The sequence below is a fragment of the Cetorhinus maximus genome, chromosome 3 (genome assembly GCF_964194155.1).
Source record: "Cetorhinus maximus chromosome 3, sCetMax3.hap1.1, whole genome shotgun sequence".
Taxonomy (NCBI): Eukaryota; Metazoa; Chordata; class Chondrichthyes; order Lamniformes; family Cetorhinidae; genus Cetorhinus; species Cetorhinus maximus.
In genome coordinates, this window is record NC_135881.1 from 113,738,962 (window position 1) to 113,763,411 (window position 24,450).

General features: G+C 42.1%; 1 protein-coding gene across 1 annotated transcript in view; it reads right to left on the bottom strand.

Moving 5' to 3' along the window:
• Positions 1-24,450, bottom strand: part of agmo (alkylglycerol monooxygenase) — a 497,656-nt gene that overhangs the window by 130,374 nt on the left and 342,832 nt on the right. Inside the window, exons 9-11 of the mRNA XM_078538835.1 lie at positions 17,072-17,206; positions 3,692-3,808; positions 1,326-1,408 (exon numbers count right to left, since the gene is read on the bottom strand). Of these exons, the coding sequence (XP_078394961.1) occupies positions 1,326-1,408; positions 3,692-3,808; positions 17,072-17,206 (335 nt within the window). The remainder of the gene's footprint in view (positions 1-1,325; positions 1,409-3,691; positions 3,809-17,071; positions 17,207-24,450) is intronic.

The following is a 24,450-nucleotide window of genomic DNA, read 5'->3' on the forward strand; positions in this document are numbered from 1 at the left end:
TAAAAACTAATACAAATCACAACTAAAAGGTCAAGTGTAATTGAATTTACTGCTAGGGCCTGAGGTTATTTTTGTTATTCATATCACAAGGTGCAAACTCAGACAGTCTATGAAGGACATTAGTTACATGAGAGAAAATTATGTCAGTCCATTTGAAAGGGATGGAAAATTAAAGAAGCACATCACAATAAATCATTATGACTTCAGAAAACCTATGGACTGTCTCAAATGGGATCTCAACCCATTAGCTATCTTTCCACAGATTTAATGGGAAGGGAATTGAGAATTGACAACAAAAAGAGAAAGGGAACCCATGTGCAGAGATAAGTCTGCAGGTCAGACTGAACAGCACAGCAACACATTTTATGGTTGCTGAAATCAAAGAGATGATTGCAAGGGGAACACCCTATGCCACTCCATGCTCTCACCCCCTTGGGTTAGCACACCATCAGGAGATTCAGCCAAGTTTCATGTTACAACTGACTGGCACTATCCTTGCAACTGCCAACCCAAGGCTCCACTGTAACTACAGCTGTCCTTACAGCCCTTGCGGGTGATGACACAGTTCTCCACTTGCCCTTTTTGTTGAACCAGATTCTGAGAACACAGGTCGATGTACTATGTCTTGTAAGAATGGCTGGTGGCATCTTGGCAGATACAGTACACCAGGCAGTACTGGCTCTCGATCATCCTGGTATGCCTTCTTTCATGCTGTATTGCATGACAAATAGCATGCAGGATATAATAATGGTTACTCAGGAAGTCATATATGTCTTTAGGAAGAGGACACTTCACTAGCAGTGCAAAAATATGAGCTGATTTCACATCTACATGAATTATGTAGATATTAGTTAAAGAGCATGGACCAACTCTTGGGTATCCTGCCTTTCTGAGATCCCTTTATGATTCTTTCTCTTCCTCAGGTGTAAGCCTTGGCTCAATATTACCACTCTTGCCTTTGAGTCAGAAGATCATGGGTTCAAGGCTACACTACAGAGATTTGAATAGATAATCTAGGTTGACTCATCGATGCAGTACTTTAATGAAGCTCCCACCTGCTTCATATTAAGCTTGCACCCCAAACCCCAGATTCAACCAAGAACTTGTGCAGGGCTGAAAATAGATGGAAATCAATCAGAACAGATTTCTACCCAATTTAGTGCAAAGTTACAGCTCTCTGCACCTGCTTTCAAAGTGCAACAGAGATAAAAATCAACTCCAATCTATTGGAAATGAGGAATGAAGTGATTAACAGAAAGAAAACGATGAATAAATAGGGAAAAAGGAGAACCAATTGTTTTGGTAACATTAAAAAAAACTCTTGCCTGTTCTCCATCATCAATCCAACAGAAGTCAGCGTCAGCATTATATACCCAATTCCTAAGAGGATTGTGGTTTCTGATAGAGCCTGTTTAATCAAGCAAAAAACAAATTATTTTGCAAAAGGAAACTTACTGTGAACAATTGAGGTTGAAACTATTGGATTAAAAGATTTAAACATATTTAGAAACAAAGTTGATCCAAACTCCAAGGCAATTTAGCAGATGCAGAGTATGTTTTCAGACCATAACAGCATGTCATCCATTTAGGACATTTAAGCTAAATTATAACGTTATTTCATTTGGCAATCCTGCCCATTAAATATGCAAATGAATGCAACATTTTGATTTTATGTTCTTTTCTAGCGGAAAGTAGAACCATTTCAATTCATTTGCATTATGCTTCAAGATACTGAATGTTGCACAATGCACTGTGAAGAAGCTAAACTAAATATCTTTATTTGGCAATATAGGAGCAGGAACATGCACACCAAAGAAATAGAAAAGAAAGGATTTACCTTAATATTGCATGTTGCCATATCCTCAGAGAATTCCAAAACAATCTACAACCAATCAATTACTCTGATTTTATTTAGACAAATGCAACGCCAAATTGTGCAGAGCAATGTCCCACAAGGCCAAATGAGAAGAATGACCAAACATGATTACTGCTGAAAAGAGAGACCTGTTGCTGGAGCTTTCATCTTTCACTCATCAGGACACATGCACGAATGCCAAATTTCAAAAGATCATAACAATTCACATTACAGAGAAAAGGGTGCTGATCAGTGGGCAAGTGGACTCTAATTGGCCAAGGCGTTGCCGTGAAGAAAGCAACTGGGAACTATAGGTTTCCCAAGCTCCTGAATAATTCAGAAAAGGCTCAAGGCTTGAACATATTTCTTCTGTTGCTGATGCAATGTCAGTGCATAGGGCGCACATGTCAACAATTGGCTGGATTAAACAGCATATTCCTACGGTTGTTTATAATAGGCAGTGTACAGACTGTACTCAGCCAGCCCATACTTGCAAAATGTCTACTGTTAGATGTGATTCCCTGATTGTGCAGTACTTGCTGAACAATCCTGAATGTGCTTATAGCTACACTAAGAACCAATTTAAAATAATCAGTCGAGCTTGTAATGTGGCTCACGTACACTTGCTAGAAGCAACATTCATTCATAGGTAGGGATCCTTTCTCTGGGGGAACAGCCTAGGTGAGAGAGAGTAATGGTTTTAATGGGATCTAAAGCATTGAAGCTAGAGGTGAGAGTGTGTTTGAGCAGATGAGCAGCTGCAGAAACATTGTATCTGTCAGAGAGGAAAAGACTAGGCAGTTGGGACTTTGAAAGTGAAGTTGTAAATTAGTTGGGGGAGAGTATTTCTCAGGAGAGAATGCAGTAGGAAAGGGAAGTGGGTGGAGAGTGATACAGGGAAATGATCAGAATTGCCTTATCTATGACTAATACGATGGAAGTAGCAAGGCAATGTGAAATGTCAAAATCCAGGGATGACCATGAATATGTGGAATTTAGATGGAAGGCAAGATTAAGGCAGAAAAGGAGGGCAGTGATTTCAGGGAGAGACAGCATTATGAATTTAGTCAGCTAGACCTGCTTTTACATTATTGATGGAGCCAATTTTCCTGGACCCACCCTGACGTTGGAAAGCTGTAACATGCCAAAGAACACCTTTTGCCTACCCAGGCTGAGCTACTGGTCCATTAACATGGGGCTTGGTGTTTAATAAAGCCCAGTTACCCCCCTCAGCACTGGACCCCAGTCTGAGAAATAGAGTCAGTAAGAAAAGCAGGCCTGCTAGTTGGCTTCAGCACCTCGGGCTGCTGTTTGGCAGAAATAAACTCACTTTTGGGTCTGTCTTCTGCTTGCTGTCACGATTCTCACCCTGAGGAGGATCTCACCACCAATGTCTTGAGTTCCCCTACATTTGGATATCCCATGGACGTTATAATAGTATGCAAAGTTGGGAGGGCTGAGAACTTCCTATTGCTCTATTAATGTTGGGCCTACAGCTATGAAAGGCATGGGCCCAGCTGGTTCATCTACTTGAAAAAAATCCCAGAAATCCGAGGACTACATAACAGAGGCAGTCACCCAGGATCACAGGTCTTCATCTAAGTCCTCCTGATCTTTCCATTCAGAGGATGGGCATTTCCAGACAGTAAAGGTTAGGAGCATCAGCCCCTTAATCTTTGAAAGTCAGCTCTGCAGCCATTTTCAGAACTAATTCCAAACACCAGTCATGACAACCTATGTTTTGTTTCAAGTTGACTCTAATCGTGACTTGATCTAGAGTTTTGTGTTTCTTATAGTGAACAAAACACATTATTACGTTAAAGCACAAATACTTACTGACTTATTGGCAAATATGTGCATGTAAACACCCAGAATGAAGATAAAGTGCAGCATTGCATATAATTGAAGCCAAGCAGGGATTTGGGGATTATGTGGTATCTCCTTCCCATTAATCTGAAAAAAATGAAACAATTTTAATTAATAAAGTGCTATGTATACTGTAATTATAGATGTCACTCCCGAGCCAATTCACTTGACTCCATGTGATATTCAGAAATGGTTGTATACATTGAATACAGCAAAGTCTAAGTCACATCAACATCTCAGCTGTGATGCTGTATACCAGAATTAGGCAGCTCTGATGGAAGGTCAACCCTGTTCCTCTCTCCATAGATACTACGTGACCTGTTGACTATTTCCATTATTTTTAATTTCAGTCTTCGAGCATCTGCAGTATTTAACTTTAGTACCATAATTAGCCAAACTGTTTCAGTACAGATATGGCATCCATCTGCCAATGTAATAGATGTCCCAAACTGGTCCCATTCACAAAAAGAAAATCAAATCCACCTGAGACAATTACAGTCTTATCAGTCTCCTCCCAATCATCAGCAGTAATGAACTGATCCATCAAGGGGCACCCATTCACCAAAATCACTTTCGCTCACAAGAGTTCCTCAGGGCAGTGTTCTCAGACAAATACCCGCTTCACCCTTCTTTCCAACATAATGTCAACAGTGAGACTGTTCACTGAAGATTCCAGAGTTCAAATCCAATTCAAACTTCTCCAAAAATGAAGCAGCCTATCGCAGTTAGAGTAGCACCGAGACAACAACCAGGCTTGGGCTGATAGGTGGCAGCTTCCATTAGGCAAGAGCAAGAAAGGATTATTTTCTAGTCATCTCCAATTAAAAAAGCCCAACCACCTTCTGCAATCCTAATGGGCATATTCATCACTGAGTCCTCCAGCATCAACATCCTGGAGTCACTATTAACCAGAAGTTTATCTGGGCTCTCCCATTTCCACATCATGTGCAGAATCTTGCCCTTGCTCGGTGGGGGCATTTGGGAAGCCCAAATGTGCCTGTGCGGGCGGGTGGAGGAGGGTGAATGGGGCCAGTGCGGACTTCTTGATAATTTCCTTGAGGCATAGAACTGCCTCAAGGAGATGAAGAGTGTTTTAATAAAATAATAAATACATGAAAAATGTAATAAGACATGTCCCCCTCACGTGACTCTGTCACATGAGCAGGGACATATTATTAATTAAATTTTAAATTTTTTATTTTATTTTTATTTGCTTTAAGAAACCTCATCCTGCCAGTGCTTGGGCCTCAGCCATTCACAATATATATCAATGCTTTGGATGAGGGAACCAAATGTAATATTTCCAAGTTTACCGATGACACGAAACTTGGTGGGAATATGAGCGATGAGGAGGATGCTCAGAGGCTTCAAGGTGATTTAGGCAGGTTGAGTGAGTGGGCAAATACATGGCAGATGGAGTATAATGTGGATAAGTGTGAAGTTATCCATTTCGGTAGGCAAAACAGAATGACAGAGTATTATTTAAATGGTGATAGATTGGGAAATGTTGATGTACAAAGGAACTTGAGTGTCCTTGTACACCAATCACTGAAAGCAAGCATGCAGGTGCAGCAGTTAAGAAGGCAAATGATATGTTGGCCTTCATTGCGAAAGGACTTGAGTACAGGAGCAAGGATGTCTTACTGCGGCTGTACAGGACCTTGGTGAGATCACACCTGGAGTACTGTGTGCAGTTTTGGTCTTCTTACCTAAGAAGGGATATATTTGCCATAGAGGGAATGCAGCAAAGGTTCACCAGACTGATCCCTGGGATGGCAGGATTGTCATATGAGGAGAGATTGGGCTGACTAGGCCTGTATTTATTGGAGTTTAGAAGAATGAGAGAGGATTTCGTTGAAACGTACAAAGTTCTGACAGGGATGGACAGACTGGATGCAGGGATGATGTTTCCTCTGGGTGGACCAGAACAAGAGGTCACAATCTCAGGATATGGGGTAGACCATTTAGGACTGAGATGAGGAGAAACTTCTTCACTCAGAGGCTGGTGAACCTGTGGAATTCTCTACCACAGAAGGCTGTGGAGGCCAAATCACTGAGCATACTTAAGAAGGAAATAGATAGATTTCTGGACTCTAAAGGCATCAAGGGGTATGGGGAGAGTGCGGGAAGACGGTGTTGAGATAGAGGATCAACCATGATCATTGAATGGCAAAGCAGGCTCGAAGGGCCGAATGACCTACTCCTGCTCCTATTTTCTATGTTTCTCGTTAGCCAATCCATAAAATAACATTCACTGCAGAAGTCACTGTGGACTACTCAAACAGCACTCTTTATTTTTCTCTTCCATCTTTGTATTGTGAATATGTCGGAATGAGGGAGAAAAAAACATAAAAATAAACTTTACATAAAGGAAGCTTTAGGATATTTTGTGCCTCCTCTATACTGTGATGTAAATATATATAACAACAATTTTGCCCAGTGTCTTCTTAACATGACTTTCTGCAAAAACACAATCAGCCAACAGCCACTGTCTGCTGTATTTTCCAGTAATCTTTCAATCCAGTGTTTTCTCCACTTCCTTATGGAAGTCCTGTCTTATGAAATTTGGGAGTTTTCAGCACATCTAAACAATGCTGATTGAGGGCAGGGCTTCATCAGACTTGTTATACCAATTTCCTCTGATTGTACTTTTGGTACCTTTATATTGGCTCCTCTGCGGTTGGTTGTGAATGTTTTCATTAAAGCATGCTTAACCTTGGCCTATTAAATAAATGGGAGTTAGCATGTGACTATAGCAGAATTAATTATTTGTACAAGTACTTTCAACAAATCATTGCAAAATAACCCCAGACTTCTGCGGAGTTCATTCTGACAAATTTCTGATTGTCAACAAAGGCATATGACTAATCTCATGACCAGGTGAGGAGGGATAGACTGGTTTTCCCCTTTTCCCCCTCTCCATTTGGTTATAGGAGAGGTTTTTAAATCTTAAAAGAATTCTGTATTGCCAATGCAGTAAGTACTTGAGTCTTGTAAGAAATAAGTCAGACAGGTATTCTTGAGTTAAACACAAAAGGGGTTAGTTTTATTGTACTAAAGCCCACCCAGGTAAAAATATTAAAAATGTACAAATACGTCCTACTTCCTAATAATGTGCGCAATACACACCCAAACCCCAAGCATGCACAGAAGAGTGCACCATTACAGAGTATCAAGTGTTAAACTTGGCCATGTAAGATGCAGATACCAAGGCAAAGTCAATAAAGATTCACTGATTGTGCCTCGAGGCATTGGCTCTTCAGTTGAGACCATTGGCTTAAAGTTGTGGCTGATTTTCTTTTCTCCTGAAGTCACTGTTTTAACAAATCCAACAGCTTTTAGTAGAGTCTCTGATTGCTGCAGGGATATGGGCACTTTTCTCAGCAAAATAGGGTGCAGACTTAAATGAAATATCGAAGAGAGAGAGAGAGAGAGAGAAGGGGGGGACCCCTGTTCCCTGTGGCAGCCTGTGTGTTCTCTGCCTAGATGCCAATTCCAGCATCCACACAAAAGAGTGCATCACATGACCTCTCTCCATGTCAGTTGTATATGCCAAAGAACATAGAGGACTAGCTCATGTTTTGCATAGCTTCCCTGTAGCCATTGTTTCATAGCCGAGGTGATTAATTTTTTTTAAAGTTCCAGCCATTAACTCCCGAATTACCAATCCTCCATCTTGATGCGAGAAGGAGCTGTTCACATCTCCAGGGGGACCACTGTCTTTGTTGGGGTCTCCATAGACTTTGCATCTCCAAGGGATGGAATGTAACTTCACAGGTGCAAAGTAGCAGCTACTTCAAGTCAGTGTTATTTGTTTAGCAAGAGTGTCTTTTTTTCTCAAGCTTCAATATACATCTAACCAGCTGAGGAAATTACAAATTAATATTCTGTATAACACAGAAATAACAGTAACTATCAAAATAAGAACAGACACTATTTTTTTACAAACATCCTGGAACCCTATAGAATATGCATTGAGTTATTAGCAAAAGAAAATTTTAAACATAAAAACAAAAAATGCCGGAAAAACTCAGCAGGTCAGGTAGCATCTGCGCAGAGAAACAGAGTTAATGTTTCAGGTTGAATGCCTTTCGTTTGAACTGAAGAAATGGATGAGGCCCTTAAGTGGGCATTAATTGCTCACTTAAGGGTGTTAATTGGAAGCGGAAGGCGTGTGGGAGCCTTCCCACCCTGAACTTAATTGCGGCAAAGGCAGGAGGGTCCCCACCGCCACCTTCCTGCCTGATTAAATGTCACCCCACCCCGCCCCCAACCCCCGCCTACAAATTCAGGGAATTAGATTCTGCCCACAGCAACCAATTTACATCATCCAAGATTTCACAAAAACCAAATGAGATGAATGACCTAAACAGCTACTTTTGGTCGTACAGGTTGAAGGGTGAACTTTGGGCAGAGCATGAGAGTATTCCCTGCTCTTCTTTTAAGATCTTTTACATCCCATCAAGACGGCAGATAAATGGGCATCAATTTAATGCTCAACTGAAAGACAGGACTCTGATAATGCAGAACTTCTGTACAGAACTTAAGTGTTAGCACAATACCAGTAAATTCAATAACTTGTTTGTACAATAATAATAACAAATTTATTACATGTTTATCCTTAATAGTCACAGAACATCATTGCCAGACCTCTGTGCATATATGTAGCCTAAGTTTTTTTAAGTTGGGTTTGGGAGGTACACAAGCCGTGTGTTATGAATGATGCAGTTGGTAAAGCTGAGTTATTTAAAAATCCCAGAGGGAAACTTTAAACAACTATCATAGCCAATAATTTTAAGTGTTATGTTTGAGATGCAATTCTAAATTCAGGAATCAGACCACCAGTTCTCGAGGTTTTACATTAAACTAAATGAAACATTTTATTCAAAACAAAAACAGAAAATGCTGGAAAAACTCAGCAGGTCTGACAGCATCTGTGGAGAGAGAAAAACAAAGTTAACATTTCGAGCCCGACTCTGAAGAAGGGTCTCCACAGATGCTGTCAGACCTGCTGAGTTGTTCCAGCATTTTCTGTCTTTGTTTCAGATTTCCAGCATCCACAGTATTTTGCTTTTGTTTATGAAACATTTTATTAATTTACACAGGTTAAAATATACATACACATGGTTTCATATTACTATTATTGTACTTTTAACAAATTCCCAAATAATCTCCATTAAGGCAACAGCAACCATAGACTTAACCAAACACCAGGCAAAGCATTTTCACCTTACGAATTCAAAATGAGGTTCTTTTCACTTTGGTTCCTGTGGAGATAGTTGGAGGCTTACAGCTGCCTTTTGATCTCACATTGCCTCTGCCCTGTACACACAAAACTGCTGAAGTTATACCTACCACCGCCCATCGAATATAAATTCTCATTGTATCACCAGCCTCTTCTATCAATAAAACTCCTTTCATAGTACCAATTTTATTAGTAATATAAACATATCACTTGGTATCTGCTAGATAGGTGTCAGTTTTCACCCCACTTCTTGAATGCTCAATCAAAAAATGCAAATACATTCTCTCTTACATATCAAAACTAGGACACATCAAAGCACCCAGACTAGCTGCCTTTAATCCAATTAAGACACACCCACAGGCTAAACCTCTATTTTAAAAGAAAAATATTTTCCAATAATATTATATAGATTAATAACTTCATGACATCCCCCTCCTTATCAGAAAATGAATCGTCATAATTTGAAAAGACGGCACCATTTTAATAACCCATCTCACACGATCTCCCACACTTATTACACTATTAAATTACCAGATGCATGCATTAGCATAACAATATATACACACAAGTCATTGGTATCAACAGAAATCACTCCAGTTCAGTGTCCAGGATTTTTTTTAAAAAAATGTCCCATTTTCCTTTAAGCTTCAAAATCTTGATAACACATCTGTGAACAGATTTTCTCTTCTAGCAATATATATAATACGTAGATTAAATGGTTATAACAATAGACTCCATCTGAAAAGCCTTGCACTTTTGTCTCGAAATTTATCCAAAAACATCAAAGGATTATGGTCTGTATAAACAATTGTTTCTGATGAATTGTTTGCAACATAAATTTCAAAATGATGCAATGCTAACATCAAACTCAAAGTATCTTTTTAGATTGTTGAATATCTTCTCTGTTGTACATACAGCTTCCGTGAAAAATACCCTATCAGTTTTTCAATTCTAGTGTCATCTTCTTATAACAGCACAGCCCCAATGCTTATATCGCTTGCGTCAACGGCCAACTTGAATTGCTTGACGTAATTGGGCACTGCCAACAATGGTGTCATAGTTAATACAGTTTTCAAATTATCAGATGACTTCTGACGCTCCTGTGTCCATTGAAACTTCTTGTTCTTTTTTAATAGTTCAGTCAGTGGAGCAGCCATTTGGCTAAAATTTGGTACAAATTTCTGGTAAAACCCACTCATGCCCAGAAATCTCAAAACTTCTCATCTTGCTCAAGGCACTCAGGAATCCACGATAACCTTGGCTTTCGCATCTCTTGGAGCCACCTTACCATGTCCAATGGTATGGCCTAGCTACGTAACTTGCACTTTTGCAAATTCTTTTAGCCAAGTTCATCACCAAATTAGCTTCTTGTAGTCGAGTAAATAATTCTTCCAGATGTTGTAAATGCTCCTCCCATGCCTGACTGAAAACGATTAGATCATCAATATAAACAGCACAATTGCTTAGACCCGCAATTACTTTGTTGTCAGTCTTTGAAATATCACAGGTGCATTCTTCATACCAAATGGCATGACTTTAAATTGAGATAATCCACTTGGCGTTACAAAAGCTAATATCTCCTTTGCTCTCTCCGACAACGGTACTTGCCAATATCCTTTTAGCAAGTCAATCTTTTGATTGTCCCACTTTCTCAATGCAATCCTCCAACTGTGATATGGGATATGAATCTGCTTTTGTCACCGCATTCACCTTTCGATAGTCCACGCACAGTCTTTGTGTTCCATTTGGTTTTGGTACCAGTACAACAGGCAAACTCCAGTTACTACAACTAGACTCAATTATATAATTTTGATGGATGAAATCAATTTCTTTTTGTACTTGTGATAACTTTACTGGATTTAATCTATAAGATTGTTGCCTTATTGAAGATAATATTCCTATACATACACCATGTAAAGCTAATTGTGTCTTCCCCAACTTATTTCCACAAATAGGTTTGTGTGACTGCAATAGCTTTTCCAAATCACTTTGACACTTGCTTGGAAGGTAACTCAATATTTCATTTAAGTTTTCAAGCACCCCCTCAATATCCAATTTGATTAGAGGAAAACCATTTTCAGAATCCTGCACTTCTACCTCTTTCTCATCCACCATCCTCCATCCACCATCACTAAAACCTCTTTTTGTTCCTCTTCCCTTTCAAAGTACTTTTTAAGCGTAGTTACATGACAAACTCTCTGCTTCTTTCTTCTACCTGGAGTATTTATTAAATAATTGACTTCACTCAATTTCTTTTCAATCCTGTAAGGCCCACTAAATCTTGCATTTAATGAATCACCTAGAACTGGTAACAAAACTAGTACTTTCTCTCCAGAAACAAAACTGCAAATTTTAGCCTTCTTATCTGCTTTCACTTTCATCACTTGCTATGAGATCTTTAAATGTTCCCTAGCCAACTCACATGCCCTGTTCAATCTTTCCCTGAAATTTGATACGTAATCCTGGACAGGAGTTTTTGAATTTTGACCCACCAATTTCTCATGAATCAATTTCAGTGGTCCCCTTACCTCGTGACCATAAACTAGTTCAAAAGGGCTAAAACCAGTCGATGCATTAGGGAGCGTCTCTAATAGCAAATAACAAAAATGAAATTCCTGTATCCCAATCCTATGCATAATCCTGACAGTATGTTCTTATCATAGATTTTAAAGTTTGATGCCACCTTTCAAAAGCTCCTTGTGACTCCGGATGATAAGCTGTTGACTTAAACTGTTCTATCCCCAAACTGTTCATTACTTCCTTAAACAGCTGTGACATGGGACAGAATTTTCTGTTCAGCGAGAGAGAGGCGGGGCCCACTCGCCGACACCTAAATTGATACAGGGTGATGTCAGGCGTGCGTCCCGCCGTCACCCCATGTCATTTAGATTTTCAGTTCGGCGGGCGCGCAGCTGGATTGGCTGCATGCCTGCCGAGCTGTCAAAGGCCTATTAAGGCCATTTAAAAAGTAATTAACATGATTAATGGGCCTGCCCGTCCAACCTTAAGGCCAGGAGACCAGGCGGGCTTCTGAAAAAACACAAAACCTCATCCACGAGCGGGATAAGGTTTCATGGGGGTATTAACATTTTTATAAAATGTTTAAATAAAAGAAATTGACATGTCCCAGCTCATGTGACAGTGGCACATGAGTGGACATGTCAGTAATTTTTTTCCCCTTCTTTGCTGAAATTTTCAAACCTGAGCCAATCTCCCTGAGGCAGCACTTTGCCTCAGGGAGATCTGTGTGCTTTTTCGTGCGCATGTGTGAAAGAGCGCACTCCTGGCTCAGGGAATCCCCCCTGCAAGCAGACGTTATGCTGGCAGGCCTTAACTGGCCCGGCCATGTAAAATGGCAGCAATCAGGAACCCGCCCGCTCCCACACATCCCCCCTTGATGGGGGGAAGATCCTGCCCATGAAATTTGACCCTTGATCTAATTGTATTTCTTTAGGTAAACCATATCTTGTAAAAAATTTAATGAACCCCTCCACAATCTTCTTAGTTGTAATATTTCTTAAAGGTTATTGCTTCAGGAAACCTGGTAGTCACATACATTATTGTCACTAAACACTGATTTCCACTTTTAGTCTTAGGGAGGGGTCCTACACAATCAACCATGACCCTGGTAAAAGATTCTTCAAATGCTGGTATTGGGACTATTCACTGCTTGTGGTTTTTCTATTATTTGACATGTATAACAGTTTCTACAAAATTTGACTACATCCCTGTGCAATCCTGGCCAAAAAAAACTTCTGTATCTTTTCCTGTGTTTTCCTAATTCCTAAATGACCCCCATTGGAATTTCATGAGTAATCCGCAGAATCTCATTTCTACACCCTAATGGGATAACAATCTGATGCAGCTCCCTCCAGCTTTCATTTGCTGAGACATGATCCAACCTCCACTTTCTCAATACCTTCCCGAAGATAATAACATACTAGAATACATTTTACTTTCTGATATTATTGTTTTAATTGCAAATTATTTATCTGCAACTCTGCAAATCTCATTGAGTTAAAGATTTCAACTGAACCGTCCCACATTCCTTCCTCCTGAACAATGTTATCAAACACAGTGCCAGCTGCTTGGATTTTGACCCCTTTTTCTTGCCTTTAAACTGCTTGCTTATCTTGTTTAACTTGCTCTTCCCTATGAGCCTTTAATCTCATTATAACACAATCAGGAAATAATCCAGGATGTTCCTTCTGTAACACCTCTGTTGAAAACACCTCTACAGGCTGCTCAACTACCATAGGCATCACCCACATTTGCAATCCAGCTATATCATTACCCAGAATAAATTGAAACCCTGCAATGGGCAATTTTTCCACCAGTCTAACTATAACTTCACCCGTCTTCCATCTGCTCTTTAAATTTACCTTCCACAACAGAATAGATTTAGCATCTCCATGAACACCACTTATTATTACTTTCTCCTGCAACACTCCACCTGAACAACAAATATCACTATCCCACAACATCAAGGATTGACTATCCCCTTAATATTTTAACATCTTTACCTACTCCACCCTGTATACACGGAAAGGCTTTCCCTCGGTTTCTCCTGTGTCTGAACCTCAGAATCCACAGTGCTTTTACTTCCAGAGCATTTCTGTACCCCAACAATTCCTACAGATTTTTCCTGCAATCTCCAACACACTGACTTTGTGTGCCCCACTTCATTACAATGAAAACACCTCAATTTTTGAATGTCGCTTCTACCTTCAGCACCTTCCTTTTTATTCTGAGAAAAAACTTCCTGGGAACTTCGAGCTACTCCTTCTCTTCCCTGACTACCTGCCTTCCTTTCACTTTCCCACTTTTTATCGTTTTCCAATTTGAAAGGGTGACGAGAAAAAGGTTTAGCTCTATGAACTAACTCACAATCACCAGCTATCTCTGCTGTTTGTCTTACAGAATCAACCCTCTGTTCCCCCACATGAGCTCTCACCAGCAAAGGGATTGAATCTTTAACTTCTTCCAAAAGAATTTCTTCCCTAAGAGCTATATATTTTGTCTCTATTTTAAACGCCCGTATCCACCGGTCAAAATTATTTTGTTTTACTCTTTCAAACTCAAAATAAGTTTTCCCAGGCTGTTTTCTCATATTCCTAAATTTCTGCCTGTATGCTTCAGGATCCAGCTCATATGCAATCAAAATAGCTTTTTTCACTACGTCATAATTCACTAACGTTTCTTCTGAAAGCGAAGCATATACCTCAAGTGACTTACCAAACAACTTAAACTGTAATAATAATGTCCAGTTTTCATGTGGCCATTTCATCTGTTTAGCTAGCTTCTCAAATGAAATAAGGGATGCTTCAATATCTTTTTCCTCAAACTTTGGATGAGTTTGTACAAATTTAAACATATCCCCATTGGGTTCTACTCCAGAGATAAATCCTTCCTCACCTACTGGCATCTCTTTTCTAACTGCCAACATTTGCAGTTGGAATTCTCCATCTCTCTCTTTCCTGCTTCTCTATCTTCACAATTTCTAATTCCCTTTTAAAAGCCATTTCCCTGTTCTTTGCTTCAAATTCAAGCTTTTTCAGTTCCTTGCTTGTTCAAATTCAAGTGTCTTCATTTGTAACTGAAGTCTCACTACCTCTAGCTGTGACTCACTAGTGTCAGGTTTCAATTGCAACTGTACTTGCTGTGCTATACTTTTAACTATATCTGATTTCCTAGCACCCCTAGGTAACCCCAATCAGAGTTATCTCTTCTACTCCCAGACAGGTCTTAGCAATTGCCAAAGCCACCTTGCAGTCTCACCACTTCTAAAATAGCTCATCAACTCCTGAATTCAAAGTGCCTCTCGCACTCGTAACCTTTAAGATTCACCAATTCCAAACCAATCAAGGAATTAGAAATACATTTATCCTGCTAGAGCCCCCAGTTGTCATGACCAATGCATTTGGTAAAGCTGAGTTATTTAAAAATCCCAGAGGGAAATTTTAAACAACTGTCACAACCTATAATTTTAAGTGTTATGTTTGAGATGCAACACTAAATTCAGAAATCAGACCACCACTTCTCAAAGTTTTACATTAAACTAATTGAAACATGTTATTAATTTACACAGGTTAAAAAATATATAGTATACATGGCTTCAAAATACTACAATCATAACTTTTAACAAATTCCCAAACTAATCTCCGTTAAGGCAACAGCAACCCATAGACTTAACCAGACATCAAGCAAAGAATTTTTACCTTACAAATTCAAAATGAGGTTCTTTTCACTTTGGTTCCTGTGGAGATAGTTGGAGGCTTACAGCTGCCTTTTGATCTCACATTGCCTCTGCCCTGTACACACAAAACTGCTGAAGTTATACCTACCACCGCCCATCGAATATAAATTCTCATTGTATCACCAGCCTCTTCTATCAATAAAACTCCTTTCATAGTACCAATTTTATTAGTAATATAAACATATTGCTTGGTATCTGCAAGATAGGTGCCAGTTTTCACCCCACTTCTTGAATGCTCAATCAAAAAATGCAAAAGTACTCTCTCTTACATATCAATACTCGTATATATCAAAGCACCCAGACTAGCTGTCTTTAATTCAATTAAGACACACCCACAGACTAAACCTCCATTTTAAAAGAAAAATATTTTCCAATAATATTATATACATTAATAGCTTCATGACACCGTGAGAGACTGCAGTTTTGATATGTCATGGTATCAGTTACTGTGACTCTGTATATTTCTGTTGTTCCAATGCCTGACACCAGACTGCCAAAGCTACTGCTCTACCCGGAACTCGGTTGCAGCAGGAGATTCCCAGGAGGACAGCGGAAATGCTTTAGGGGTGTCCTCAAAGCATCCCTGAAGAGGTCAAACATAGTTGTTGACTCATGGGATTCCCTGGCTTGTTACCGGTCAAAATGGAGAAGCCTCATTTGGGATGACACCTAATACATCAAAAAACTTCATCAGAATGTACATAGGTGAAGTTGAGATCTCGGAGGGAGTGCACAAACTAATAAACAGCCTATCTACCCAACCCTGCAAACACCACCTGCTCCATGTGTGGCAGAGTCTGCAGTTCGTGCATTGGCCGCCTCAGAACCCATTGAGCCAGAGTGGAAGCAAGGCATCTGAAGGGACTGCCTTAGAGAGAGAGAGAGAGTTCTGCAGATGATGTATTATTATTTTGAGTGTGTCATCATTTGAAGGTGAAGCTTTGTATTTTAATAAACTCTGCTGGTTATGATTTGTAACCACCTATCTTTTTGTGAGAGATTTTCACTTTGAAATTTTAGATAAATCATAAGAAACAACTTAAATTATGCATTGTTCCAGCTAATGTACAGGGCGTCACAACATTTTTAAGCAATAACATTGACAATAATGCACTTCTGATGGGTTAAGATGTAAACATTTCCGATGGAGGTAGGAATTACTGGAAATAAATTGAAGGTCATTTAATGTACATCTCCCCTCCCTTATCCCCTGATTGCATTTTGTCAAGTGTGAGCTGTCAATGAAGTCCAACTTTGAACAAAAAAACAAATCCTTTCAACATCCATTTCAAATCTTCCACTTTAAAGCTCCAAAATTTATTTCAACTTTATGTGATTCATTCTGTTTCTGAAAACCGCTCTATTATTTTTCCCTCAGAAAGGCAGAATCCAAGATAAACAGGGAAGATTAATGGCGGGAATAATTAAAAGGTGTACTGTCGAAATACTTAAACTGGTTAAAAATAAAAACAGGTTTCTGTGTGTCATTTTTTTCCCCCAAAAATATGTGCGTTCTGTAGCTTCTACCAACACACAGGTCACTGTGGATTCAACCACAAATAAAAACCTCCACATCTGCAGCCACTACCCCCCCACATCTGTTATATAAACAGGAACAAATTGCAACATCGTCAACATGTCAATGTTGTAGATTTTTACATTTTGATCTGTTTTTCGTTTCTGAAATTTTTGAGTTGTGCTAAGAAAGATGGCACAACTTTAACAATCTGAAGTAGAAGTTCCAGCTTATCCACCAACACCCACCCTCCACGCCTACCAACACCTCCCTACCATCACAACCCCACCCCCCACCCCTCCATTTTAGTGAATACTATGTTCCATTACATACTGTGGGAATATCTTCAAGACAGCCAAGTCTGGGTTTGCCTGGTTCCCACCCTGGTCCATTGAAGATGACAGAAATTTTGTTGTTTATGCCAGGAGTAGCCCAAAATGTCTTCCAAATGTAAAGCAAGTGATGGCACTGAGGAAAAAAAAAAGAAATTAACAAAAATTAAACAAAATTAAATGATGTCAGCTTCTATTCACCTCATTCTTCAAAATGCATATTCCCAGTCCAGTCTTGAGAAACCTCATTGATCAGTATGAGAAGAATTTTAACTCCCAAGAGCAGGTGTGCTGGGGAAGGATGAGAAGTAAAATTACTTAAATTCTCAAACCTGACCCCATCCTTCCCATGTCCGATTTTAACAGAGGTAGGTTGAGAGTTGGGCGGACGAACTACTTTCAGCAGGCACCGCTAAAATCTTTTAAGAAGGCAGAGTTCCCCCTTTCTGACTCAATTTCATTTTTAACGTTCGGGCACAAAAGGAGATTAAGTGCATTTATTGAACTGCTTGCGGGCCATGGGGGGCAAGAGTGTTTCACCCAGGCCTAATAATGTCGCCTTCGTGCAATCAGGCTCTTGCGATCGGTTGATACCCATTCCCCCACAATGTCAGATTCACCCCCAGCCCTGCTATGTCCAAATCATTGACCTTCCTCCACGATGTCAGCCTTACCTAACATTTGACCCCTGGCTCTTCCCAGCACAATGGACAGCCAGCCTATCAATCAGGCTGGCTGGCGTGCAGGAAATCTGTTGAAAATATTTAAAAGGCATCCAGCCGTTAAATTTAGCAGGACATGTGGAAACCCATACCTACGGGTTTCCCTTCAGAAAATTGCACCCCCCTTCTCAATTTTCAACCTGGATTAAATATCAGGGCCCGCGGGTTGGTTAATATGTCAGCAATGATAATGAAGTCATTGTTCAGACCAACTTGTTTATGATCAATGAGATTTTTTTAATACCCTGCCTTTCTTTTCAGAAAACAAGTAGAATAAGCAACATTCCACCACTAATCTGGAAAGAACATGTTTGCAAAAACCTCATATGCATGTCGAATAAGACAAGTCTCTTCTCCCCATATGACACTGATATGCACAAAACTCAAATGTATTGTAAGAGTCATTTTTTTTATTTTTTAACAGCTATAAAACAAGGGTTTGCAAAATACTTTAAATTAGAAGCAGGGATGTCCATCCAGGCCAAATCCTAGATGTGAAAATTTCTGTTGCAAGACATATCCTTGAGGAACTGAAGGAAATAACATAAACATTGCTAAAAGCAGCTAGATGCCCTTCGTGGGATGTCAAGTGCTACAAATATATTGGCCTAGATTTCCCTGGGTACTTGCACCATTGCATTGGCCCCTGAATGATGCAAAAGGAAGTGGAAATTATGAAGTCGGTGTATAATGCCACTGACAGCATAACTCCATGTTTTCTGGAATTTTGCAACCTTCCATTGTTAACCTGACTGGAAACAGAAGGTAATTACTGTAGCTCTGCACCTGCATTGAAATACATGCTGATCACAATTTCACGCATTTAAGCCGGTTTTCACATTGCTGCCACTTAGACTTTAAAAATAACAGATTGGTAGTCTGGCAGTGGTGTGATTGATGGCTTTGAGATGAGTAAGAAAAATAGAAAGCCAAGGTTAAACTATATTCAATAGGCGATATTTGTCCCTATAATTTTGTGATGGCGACTAGCCCGGGAACATTTAATCTGCCTCAAGTCATAAAGGAAAAGGCAATTTTTAACTTATTTATTTAGTCCTGTAATTAGCTGAGTAAATCAATTGTCTTGATCTCATAAGTGTACAGGTGCACTTGACCAGTACATCAGTGTTTAATACAAAGCTTGATCGTGAACTAAAGTTTATTGGAGAAGTTACACTTCCATTCACTGGAAGCCTCCCGTGGTTCCAGATGGTGAATATGCTGCTTTAACTCTCAGTGTAGCACTGAGTTGATTTGCTTCTATATTCCTTATGTTGTATTCTAATTGAAAAACAAAATTTGGAATAAGTTAGCAATAACAAAGTTGTCACACTAGATAGGGAGATTTACGTTATATATAACAAATTTTGCCATTTCAGGAAAATCTGGGTCATTCTTGCCCATTCCCTGAGCTGCTTTTCTTTCTCTTTATCTCTGTCTTCTTCTCTGTGATTTTCTCTCTCACCTCACACCTCCCTGGCTGTGGGATTTAGGATGGTTTTCCTTTGCTTGCTGTCACTAATGAGTGCAAAGTATCAACAGAATGGCAAAGCAAACCAGCACAAACCATATAGCTTTGGAGTCATGTTTCTGAGACAGGAGGATGTAACGTCACACTCTCACACATGAGACTCCTCATGAATGTGGGAGTGTTGGTACATCTACTTAGAATGCTAGATCCATATATTCTATACTATTTGAAAATCTTAAGTTATTCACTGAAATGGAAACTTGACAGTTCTTGTAGGAATTTTAGATTCTGTTGTCTGGAAACTTGTCTTGGTAGCATTGCAAACGTGGATGGATGCAGGCTGTAATTTTATCTGTTTTCCTCATTTATATCTGACTGGAAACGTGTGCTTGTCAGTAGCTACTTTCATTGCAACATATGCATCTATTGTTGAAGGAGTGAAGACTGCACAACTCAATTACTCAGGAGTGTATAAACAGATGTCAATATTTTTCCAATGTGCTCATGTGTCGATACATTAGAGTAGAGACAAGTATAGATTCCAATTAAAAGTGATCAAATGTTGGATGCTAACTAATGTGAATTCAAGGGGAAAAAAATACAAGAAAGAGATGGAGTTGAGGCAGCCTCTCCAAGTTGGTTGGTAAATAGCCACCTCTGAATTTTCCCAGGCAAGCATTTCTCACCTCGCCATCTGAAGAATTAATAGCCTTATAGCCATTTAACGCTGCATAGAGTGGGGTCTTAATGAGAGGTGAGGGGAAGGGAGCACTCGCAGGAAGGCAGACCTGGGGCTGCACCTGATTTGGGAAGAGGACCTCTGATGGAGACGGCGTGCTGCCCACCGTCATTAAATGGGGGCTGCAGTCTTATTGCCTTTGAGGGCCATGTCTCTCGGGCAGCAGTGGTGAGCTTGAAGCAATGGGCGTTGTACTTGCGCCTGGCCTTTAAACATGGCAGGGTGATGGTGGGTGGGTGAATGAGGAGCGTGCCCACCTCATTATTTATGCATTCCCAGGAAACATGCAATTTCAACGTTGGGCATGCTCCTCATTTGCCCCCTCCCATCACCCTGCCACATTTAAAGGCCAGCTACAAGTACAAAGCTCATTGCTTCCAGCTCACCACTGCTGCCCGGGAGACATGGCTCTCAAAGGCAAGAAGACTGCAGCTCCCCGTATAATGACGGGTCCCACAAGGGACTGCTGGATGCCGTGGATGACCGCCGGGATCTCCTGTACCCCCGCTCTCTCCACAGGACGGGCAGCAACGTGACCAATCTGGCTTGGGAGGCGGTGGCAGCAGTGGTCAGTGCCAACGCCCTTCAGAGGAGGACAGCCACCTTGCTGCAAGAAGATGAATGATCTCCTCTGTTCCACCAGGGTAAGTCACTCTTCTCATCACTCTCAACTCACACACTCACAAACCCATCACACATCCACAGCGTCGTCACTCACTGCCAGTTTAAGGGACATCACCATTCCCTCTCTCACACTCACCGTCATTGTCCTCATCCTGTCCATGGGACCACTCACCACCCGCACAGGCCAGGCACATTTATCATCTGGCCTGGCAAGCATCCTGCTTACACTCTCTCCATCTCTATTCATACAGGACTAGCTGACACAAAACAAGAGGGAGAGGCCACAGACCGGTGGCAGAATGTCCGAAATCAAGGTCCTCACAGGCTTTGAAAACAGAGCCATCCAGCTGGCCAGCGAGGTCTGGGCCATTCCTGTGCTGACAGTGAGGTTGCTGCTCTACCAAGTAAGGAGCATGGCACAACCATGCCATGAGTGATGTGTCCTCTTTCACAGGCCATTGCCAGGCACTAATTATCTCCCCTTGCTTTCGCAGGCACATCTGCCAAACAGCTAACAGAGTCCATGACCCAGGGCCTCCAAACAAGCCCCGAAGAAACCTCTGAAGAGGAATCTGGAGGCACACTCCCTAAAGCCCCATCACAGCGCTCACCCACACCCTCCACCAAAGAGACACACACTCGTTGGGACCTAGCTTTAGAGTAGCCCTGGGATCACAATCAGGTGAGCACATTGCAATGTCTGATCCATTGCAGGTGGCGGCAGGGACTTCCCAGGTTTCTGGCACTCGGAGGACTGCTGGAGGCCAGAAATCTGCTGAGTCCAAGTCAGATGATGAGCCTTTGGACTCGGTTGTGTCACAGTTGCTGAGCTGCAAAGGCAAGCTCGGGAACATCAGGAAGGGATGTCTGCTGCACTCCTCAGATTGCAAGGCACGATGGAGGAGTCCGTCCACCTTCAGGCTGAGGTAATAGTGCCGGCATTGCAATGCACTGAGGTCAACACTGGTAGGATGGCGGCCGCCATGGAGACCTTGGTCCAGGACATTGGTCTTGCACTGCTGCATGGGCTTAACTCCATCACTGATGCCACAGTTGGCCTCCAACAGTATGTAGGCGAGAGTGGCATTGGACAGCTCGATCTCACTCCAGCTACCCCTGCTCCCCAAGGAGTCAACCTGGGGTCCCTGGGCACCCATAGAGAGGAGGGTCTGCAGGAGCACACTCCAGGGCCATCCATCCAGGTGACTCCGAGAGCGTCCAGCCCATCCGACTCTCCTCTTCCTATGACCTCAGCAGTTCTAGCTCCACAGGCCGAGGAGGATGCCACTGCCACACAGCAAGGCCCTGAATGCAGGGTAGGGCCCTTCAAATCTCGGCCTTCCAGAGGACACCCGCCAAAGTCATCACAGATAGGGCGTAGTGGTCAGCAGATTGCCTCCACCTCCACTGTAGATGTCCGGGGAGCACCAAGACGTAGCGGCAGGGTTAGGAAATTTAAGGAGAATTAGTTGCACAGCCTGGGCATGGGTGTTAATCACTTGTACATACTGTTCACTATTGTCAATAAACTCCCAAGAATGTCTCCCTGCCTATGGCTCCTTGTTCTGATGAGCAGTGTTCTTGTCACTCAAATGTGAATCCTTTCTGCACAAGATAAAGGCAGTTGTCTCAGTCCAGGGCCTCTTCCCTGTGCTCTGTGCAGCCTTCAGAACACAGAGATGATCCAGCCTCACACTCCCTGGAAATATTATTGATGCCTGCGCCTTGGCAGTTCTGGTCATTGCTGCCAGAATGTAGTAGGCAGGCACCACAGAGTTCTCTCATTCTCTCTCTGTGCGGCTCTCAGCACCTTTAAGGAGGGGCTGGCCCCCATCTCTTCAGCATCTGTGACCAGTGATGCTGTGCTCCAGCTCCTGAACGGCTCACGTGCTGAAGGCGAACAAAGCATCAGATGCTTCTAAAGTTTCATGGATACGTCTCTTTGATATGGCCCTGATCACAGAGCACAAGCGAGCTGCCTGCAGCCAGACAGGAGTCAGACATTCTCAGAGGCTATGTGAAGATTTATGGAGTGTCCTCACTTCATGTCATCATCATCCTCCTGCAATCAAGTGACTATAAGGGCCTCCAATAGTCTCTCCATGACAGGATCATTCTTAGAGGATATTTGTACTGCCATAAGCCAGACTGGAGTCAAATGTTCACAAATGCAATGTGAGGAACTATGGCGCCTTCTCACTGCATGTTGTCTTCATCCTCCACAAATCTAGCAGCTATGAAGGCCTCCCAAGCGCGCCTGCCTCGTTTGGCCTCATCCCCATCATCATTACCTCTGAGGACCTCCTCAGCCTCATCCCCATCAGCGTCCTCCTCACTGGAGGGGATGTGCAGCTCCTCCATCTCCTCCTCAGCCAGCTTGTCTCCCTGTTGGAGTGCCAAGTTGTAAAGTGCGTAGCAGACAACGACGATGCGTGGCACTCTCTACGGACTGTATTGCAGGGCTCCACCAGACCGGTTCAGGCACCGGACCTCATCTTCAGCATCTTGATGGTCTGGTCCACCAAGCTGCAAGCTGCAGCATGAGCCTCATTACAGCGTCGCTCTGCTGTAGTCTGAAGCCTCTGCAGATAGCCCTTGTCCCCGAGGAGCCAACCCTGCAGCTTCCGTGGACCCTGGAAGACTCCAGGGATCTGTGAGTGGCTGAGGATGCAGGCATCGTGCATAGTCCCTGGAAACTGTGCGCATACCTGCAGGATGCGTATTTAGCAAATGGGAGCCACCGTGGTTCATGTAGTCCACCTTGTGTTGCTGAGCACCACATGAGTGCAGTCAAACACACCCTGTGCCTGTGGGAAACTGAAAATCTGGGTGAATCCAATCACTCTTGCATCCTGGCTGTCCCGATCCTAGGCGAAATGCACAAAGTTGTGTGCCCTCACAAAGATGGCATCTGTGACCTCACAGATGCATTTGTGGGCGGAGGCTTGTGATATCCCACAGCGGTCACCTGTGGAGCCCTGGAAGGAGCCACTGGCATAGAAATTGAGCAACACTGGCACTTTCTTAGCCACTGGCAGTGGATGCCCTCCATATCCCCATGGCACCAAATCCTGCAGTAGCTGGCAGATGTAAGCGACCAGTTCCCTAGACATTCACCTTCGGCGACACTGGTTCTCGGTCATCTACAGCAATGAAAGGCAGCGTCTACAGACCCTGGGTGTCACTAGGCACCGACCAGCAATGGCTCACTGTGGCTCTTGAGAGGCGTATGTGGGAGCCCAAGCCACCCCTTCTTCCTGAGGTTGCTGTTCCTGCCTTTGCACGGCCAGGAGCCTCAGTCACTCTCTCCTCCATCGTCTCCACACTCTATAGGCCATCACATATACAGCTATTTCTCAAGGCTCTATGACCCTGATGTACTCCTGCAGGATGAAAGAATGAGACACATGGTTAGCATGGGTATACTACTCATATTTCTCCCTTCTTCTAACTATGCTTCAGTTCTGCCGAAGGGCCATGAAGGCTTGAAACGTTAACTGATTTCTTCTCCGCCGATGCTGCCAGACCTGCTGAGTTTTTCCAGGTAATTCTGTTTTTGTTTTGGATTTCCAGCATCCACAGTAGCTTTTAGCTTTTTGTTTTTATACTAAGAACCTGTCCTGGTTAAGTGTGACAGCCCATGAACGCTTCCAGGAGAGTGCTGGCTCCCACTTGGATGGTCAGAGATTAGTGCATTGCATGGCTGCACTGTTTGCTTGAACTATGGGGGAGACTGGTCCAAACTGGGACATAGCAAGAGGCTGTGAGCGCCTCCAGCATGACTGCTCCATGGCCAGCTTCAGCGAGGAGATTGTACAACGTGT